The sequence below is a fragment of the Mastigoproctus giganteus genome, chromosome 13 (genome assembly GCF_048544385.1).
Source record: "Mastigoproctus giganteus isolate SK-2022 chromosome 13, ASM4854438v1, whole genome shotgun sequence".
In the NCBI taxonomy this organism is placed as follows: domain Eukaryota; kingdom Metazoa; phylum Arthropoda; class Arachnida; order Uropygi; family Thelyphonidae; genus Mastigoproctus; species Mastigoproctus giganteus.
In genome coordinates, this window is record NC_143587.1 from 94724178 (window position 1) to 94731325 (window position 7148).

The following is a 7148-nucleotide window of genomic DNA, read 5'->3' on the forward strand; positions in this document are numbered from 1 at the left end:
ACTAAACAATTTGGTTGTACAACACAAATCTAATGCACGTCCGATAGTATTTATGCAAAGTGTTTTGTTGACAGTGTCCTATTGCTAAGAGTTTCATTGGAACCAGAAGAGTGTAAGAGAGAGAATGAATGGGAAAACGAAAAAGGTACTTACCCTAGGGTCGTCATCGTGACGATTGTATACCAAAAGGCAGAGGGGATGCTAGTAAAGGTTGTGTCCTCACTGTTCTTCTCCGCGTAGAACATAACGGTGGCAAATATGATGATGGCCATTGCCAGAGAGAACACCAAGAATCCCAACTCCGAAGCGCAACTTTTCAGAGTGTAACCCAGGATTCGTAGACCCTGAGAATGTCGCGAGAATTTGAAGATACGGAACACACGGAACACCCGGAGTGTCACAAATGCTCCAGAGACATCGTCGTTGTCCTTGATTCCAAGACCAATGTAGTAAGGGAGGATTGCGACCACGTCTATTATGCTCATGACACTTCGTGTGTACTTGCAGCGGTTTGGGGCCGCGTACATCCGGAGCAGGTACTCGGCCGTGAAGATCATGACGCAAGCGGTGTCCAGACAGAAGAAGGCCGCCTTGTAGCTCTCCCCGCAAGACAGCGTTTCCCCCGTGGAGTCGCTCATGCCACAAGGAATGGTTTCCACCACGTTCGCAAACACGGACACGGCGATGAAAAATCCCGTGACGTAGTAGAACACTAGAGCGGCCGTGCTGGTGTGTGGATTTTCGAAGGCCCTCCACATCCTCTGTCGAATGTTACCCTGAGCAAAGTTGTCCTTGTCGTTGGCGTCCGACATTCTATCGTCCAGCATCCGTTCTGCGTTCTCCCTTTTCCTGTCTCTGTAATCCTCGTAGCAGCAGTCGCCGATAACGTCGGGGATTATGCCGAAGAACGCCAACTCCTCGTCGTACGACATGAGGCACTCATGTTTGGGGTAGTGTAACTTGCCCGTGCGATAGTAGTTGAGGATATGTCGAAAGATGTCCGGGTCACGATCGAAGAAATACTCCTTGCTTTCTTCGTCGAAGAAGAACTCCCTCTCGTTCGACCCCAACAGAGTGTCGGGGTACTTCTCCACCGTATTTCTCCAGGTCTCGAACTTCCTTCCGCTCACGTTGATTACGAATTTCTCGTCCTCCCTTTTCCTCCTTTCCTTGGTCACAGGTGGGGCTGGAAGGGGTTTGTTGGCGATGGGCACCCATCCGATGGCAGCCGCCCGAGCAAACGGCAACCAGGCAGCCACGGAAGCCATCTCCGGGGCAATCCGTTCGGAGGTCCGTCAAGACGCTGCGATGAAACGTCACTGGCAAAAGAAGGTACAAGTTAAGCCTAGGCGGTCTACCGCTCAGTGCCTCACGGTCTGGCGGCAGCAGAATGTGGGCCGTTCTCGTCGGGAACAGCCAGTTACTTCACGAAGCCGCAACCACGAAGAACATTCTCTGAACCACATTGTGCGAACTAAAGACGCAGACACGAATGTCACCACGGGAGAAAAGCAGCGACGGCAGACGTACGCACGAGCGCCATGTTAGCTTGCCGCCTTGCGTCCACTGACGACTCGAGTGCGCACACTCCTAACTGCGAAAGGGTTGGTGTGCAGGCCCGCGATACGCCACCCGCCATCCGCATGCCGCGCGCTACTGTCCGGAGATGTGTTGCGTGACGGTTAAGTGCGCTTCTGTTTCGTTTTCGTTCTCGCTCCGAATCCGCGTCAGATGGATTACAGTGACCTCTAGCCGGCCTTGCATCGACTTCTGCTCCGTGAGGAAGAGCCGGACCCATCCCACAGTCTCCGGAACACCATGCTGCCGGAATTACCGCGGGGGTGAAACATCCACAGGCCACGTATTTGAGGAATATCGCTACGGTGGTGGTCGCAGGATCCCGGCGGTCACCATAGAGACAGTGACGTCATTCGCGGCCGCCCCGTGCGCCCACAAATCACCTTAACGCCACAACCAGGCACGTTCTTGTCAAAGTACCTCTTCTGAGCGAAGCAGCATCCCCAGCTTCCGCCTTGTCCCCGTACCCACCCCCCTTCCTTCGTCTACACGCCAAATGTTACGGCACAGGGCGAGCTACGAGATACACCGAAGCCCCTTCTCGCATAAAGGTGTGTCGTATTTCCACGCGCACAGCCGTCTCCCCCCCCCCCTCCTCAGCTCGTCTCCAGAGTGTGTGGGTACAGTGTTGGAGGCTGATATCTCCGAGACCCTGAGGATTTATGAGAAACAGTCCGAGGAATGCCCTGCACAGAGCAAAAGGTGTATCGATTGGCTTTCAGACTGTGCCACACCGCTCGCAGTTGTTTCTTAAGGCCTTTACGCGAACCCACAATGCTAAGTGAAATGTTCGTTTGGTGTATTGGCTACTTGTCATCATCAGTGGTGGTGTGTGGCGCCACGTATTATGCAGATGAAGCGGATTCCGGCCTTCCTAAGTTGAAATGTCGTGTTGGGGACGGAGAAAATGCGTGCCATAAACATTTCTAGATGTTTATGGCACGCGTTTCATACCTGAAATGTTTGGTTGAATGCAACCCCCCTCACTCCCTCCCTCCAGAAACTGCAAATACGTTAGCAACCTAAAACAGCTATGACAATTATTTTCATAAAGATTCGTAATAATTAAGTTTTTCTCTCTCAGTTGATTGTTTACTTAAAAATTTGTTTTGTTTTGTTGATGTAGCGTTAACCTACTTAAAGAAACCCTTCTTAGCTGTAATTAAAAAAAAAAAATCGAAGCCATCTATTTTAGTTGGACTCCTCTGAGGGAACTGCAACTGCGCTGTCATTAAGAACAATTTTCGCAAAACGAAACTTCATTCGTTGTTTACATCCCAATAAACCACAGAGACAGAGATTCATATGCAAATTAGTAAATGAGAAAATAAACCTCTCCATTTAATATACGACGCTTTTAATATAATAACGGGACACTAATTTATAAATGAAGAAAGTTAATGAGTGTTAGTCGAATGCTAGAATATTATGTACTGTTACTAAAATAAAAAAACTTTTTTTTTTGCAAAGAACTTTAAATGGCTTTTCGTGCTGTGTGTGAAGCAAAAGGGAAGATTATTGAATTACGATGCAAATATGATGTGCTTGTTATTAAATGATAAATAAATCAATCACGTGAGTAAATGGTTTCATATTTAGTACACGGTGTGGAAGAAAACTTAAGGAAGGGTGGAGAGAGAGTTGGTTCGAACAAATCATCGTAATAATAATCAGAAGGCGCCGAAACTGTGGGGTGGGGCAGCTCCAATCTCCAGCTTCCAGACTTCATTTGTGCAATTTAGAAAAGTCTTAATTCATTCGACTGAAACTTGTTTTTTTTTTTAAAGGCTTTATGATAAGATAATACAATGTCCTTCGCTGGAACCATGATCTTTTCATGTACAAAGTCCACTGTATTCAAACTCCTCCTTTGTCAAAAGGTACTTCACTGGAACTATCAATCTTAATATTTCACAAGACGATTCCTTGTAATACAATATTGCAAGTCTTCCATTACTTGGGAAATGTCTTTAAAATCAACCAGAACCAAAGGTTAGGTTTGTATGTTGAGGGTGAAAGAAACTAAGGCTATGAGACGTCAGTTTACAGTGTCTAATTGTGTATTCTATTGTCGAATTTGCTATTTCCTGAAAGAGAACCCAGAGTTTCCGGGAGAAAAAACCACCCAGTTCTCTCTCTCTCTGAGAACAACTAACTTAGCCAGGAAAAAAAGGCCCTTAAAATGCTTTGAGTCACTGACGGGATTTGAACCCCAGCTGTCACCTGGTGTAGGAGGATATATATCGTGATTATAACCACCGTCCACCCCCGATGGCATCAAATGGAACTTATCCACTTAAACCTCTCAACGCATCTGCACAATGCAGTTGGGTTGGACAAACCTTTGTAATTGCTAACAAGATAAAATGTTGACTTCTCTGACTGTCTGCCCCCTTCATTTCCTCTCGAAAATAATCCTTTACCAAGAAAGAAACGTTTCCGCGACATTTAAACTTTACTATTTAAAATATTTTTTCGCTAATTAAGAAAATAATCATAATTCACTGTAATATTTTTCATTAATACTTCTAAGAGTTCCCCCAAAATATGAACGATTATTTGGAACGGAACACATGATGGAAGAATGAACCAAATTCCTGCGTCAGATTTCAATAATCCAATTAGTCAATCCGGAATAGATTCACTGGCAGGTTTCTTTAAATCCAAGAGAATTGATTTGTTTTTCCATTTAGTCAATTAAAAAACACCGCGCAAACATGATTTACTATAAATAAATGTAACAACGCATCAGGTCAGCAAATTGCCCAAAATAACAGGCGATTACGTATCATTTCATTCCGATCAAAAAATGGTTCACTCTCGAAGCATGCCTAATCAGTTCTTCTCTCTCATTAATTAGCCCTCCTGATTATCTCAATGGTTATATAATTGCTATACTTTCGAACCCGTCCCGATTGGAGAAACATTTGCGGACTTTTTAGCATCGTAGAGGATTATTCAGTCTTCAGAGAAAGTTACATGCTTTTTTTTTATCACCATCCTGCTATCCATCTAAAGATTTTCCCAGTGATTCCAACTTGTTCCAGCTTATAAAGCAACCGCTCATGTGGGACTGAGTCAAAAGTTTTGCTGAAATCTAAATAAACAATGTCGAAATTATTCCCTAAATCCAGCTCATGAGTGACCCTTTCAAAATAGCGAACCAAATTTGTTAAACATGATTTTCCCTTTACAAAACCATGCTGAGTATCCTTGAGAATTTCAGTTCGATCCAAATGATCCTGAATTCCACCCTTGATCATTGCCTCCATTTTAACATCTGCAAATTTTAACATCTGCAAATTTAGACATCACACCCTCTATCCCTTCATCGATGTCGTTTATGAAAATTAAAAACAACAATGGTCCTAATACTGATCCTTGGGGAACCCCACTTCTTACATCAACCCAATCTGAGGAATAGCCATTTATCACAACCCTCTCCTCCTGCCCTGAAGCCATCCTGCTATCCATCTAAAGATTTTCCCAGTGATTCAACCTGTTCCAGCTTATAAAGCAACCGCTCATGTGGGACTGAGTCAAAAGCTTTGAAATCTAAATAAACAATGTCGAAATTATTCCCTAAATCCAGCTCATGAGTGATCCTTTCAAAATAGCGAACCAGATTTGTTACACATGATTTTCCCTTTACAAAACCATGTTGAGTATCCTTGAGAATTTCAGTTCGATCCAAATGATCCTGAATTCCACCCTTGATCATTGCCTCCATGATTTTCCCTACCACTGAAGTCAGACTGACAGGTCGATAATTTCCCACATTTGATCACCTCCACGACTTCTCATTTAACTCTCTCAAGTTCATTATGCCACAATGTGAGAGTAAACTTTCTGGTATTTCATAAATCATTTCGAAGCCGTTTCAGACCTTCGATTAAGATGGTTTTTTTAGACTTATTGTTGTAGTAGTAGGGTTTTAGGAGCATCAGCGACAAAGGTCATATTGCTCCAATCTCAACAACGACGACTATTCGCTTATTACTTCGCACGAGTTCCTTCACTTTCGTGACATTATCAATGGACGCTGATCTTCGTGGATTGATGTTATTAGTGTAGTTCGTTAGGGTTCAGTGCTGGGTCTATTGTTGTTTTCAGTATTTATCAATGATATTGATTAATGTATAACAGACTTAATGTCCAAGTTTTCAGATGATACAATGGTTGGCAGAGTTGTTAGTGATAGTAATGACAGGATGCTACTGCAACAGGATCAAGAAATGTTACGCAAATGGGCTGAGAAGTGGCAGCTGAAGTTTAACATTGACAATGTAAGGTACTGCGCATGGGCAGCAATAACCGCAAAGTAACTAATCAACTGTGTAGTACTACACTCGGGTAGTGGAGAATGAAAAAGACCTGGGGGTAATTGTGCAGTCAGACATGAAATTCTCTGAGCAGTGCAAATATGCTGACTGGACAACCCATGGGGTTTTGTCAATGATATATACTGGAATTTTGCTAGCAGGATAAAGAGGTGATTATCCTATTGTATAAGGCAATAATAAGGCCACACCTTGACTACTGCAGACAGGTCTGGAGGCCTCACTTTAGGAAAGATGTACATCTGTTGGAAGCAGATCTACACCAATCTGATTGCCCTTCTCTGCGGGTGCAGAAAAGGGCAATCAGATTGGTGTAGATCGGTGAAGGGAAGATAAGGGTGCTCTTACTTAGAAAAGCTTCAATTTTGCAAATTGCTTCGTCTCAAGATTAGGAAACTGCGAGATCTGATTGAGGTGTTTAAAGCCTTGAATGAATTGAGTAAGCCGGATGTTAATGGCATTCTTCCTTTTGCTGAGATTATACATGTGAAGGGGTATAAATTCAAGTTGAAGAAGGATGGTTGCAGGATAGATGTGCGGAAGTTTTCCTTTAGCCAGTGGGTGGTTGATTGTTGGAACATGCTTCCATCTGATGCTATATAAGCTTGCTGCTTTCTTGCATAATTTGCCATTACTACTACTATTTTCTTCGTTTCGTGACGTCAAAGGGCGTCCACCTCGAGGCTCATCATCCAGTGTTTCCTCTCCGTTTTTAAACCGATTAAACCACTTGTAAACTTCTGGTTTCTTCAAAGAATCGTCTCCACAAACTTTCTGCATTGCTCGCAGTATTTCTGTAACATTTTTCCCAAGATTAAATAACTTGATGTTAGCACGCTGTTCAGACTGCGACATTCCACAATCAATCATCTGTGACACAGGAGTGAAGTGGTCGAACCAGTTCCCACTTGGCATGTGTGCGCACCAAGATCAACGTCCACGCCCCAATAAACCTTACGGCCGTAGCGATTCTGGGAACTCTTTCAATGTGCTACGTATATCTTTTGTTCTGTTGGATATAGACAATTCCACGTGCTGTATGAAACTCCTTTTATTAAAAAGGTTATCCTCCCTCTTTCCTTACTTCGTGACGTTTACAAAATAAAATTTGTATTATTTAAGTTATTTTTGAATAGCAGTATGTAAGTTTCTTTTTATTAGTTACTGAATCAAGATTTATTTGGTACCTTTACTTTTCTTCCAATAAGGCACTTGTAACTAATTACAAGT

General features: G+C 43.3%; 1 protein-coding gene across 2 annotated transcripts in view; it reads right to left on the reverse strand.

The window, feature by feature from the left end:
* LOC150076265 (potassium voltage-gated channel protein Shal-like) overlaps nucleotides 1-1986 on the reverse strand; it is a 311258-nt gene extending 309272 nt beyond the window's left edge. For both annotated transcript variants that reach the window (XM_090387923.1, XM_090387922.1), the window contains exon 1: nucleotides 154-1986. In XM_090387923.1, coding sequence (XP_090244049.1) covers nucleotides 154-1268 — 1115 coding nt within the window. In that variant the 5' untranslated portion in view covers nucleotides 1269-1986. The remainder of the gene's footprint in view (nucleotides 1-153) is intronic.
* Between the last annotated feature and the right edge of the window lie 5162 nt (nucleotides 1987-7148).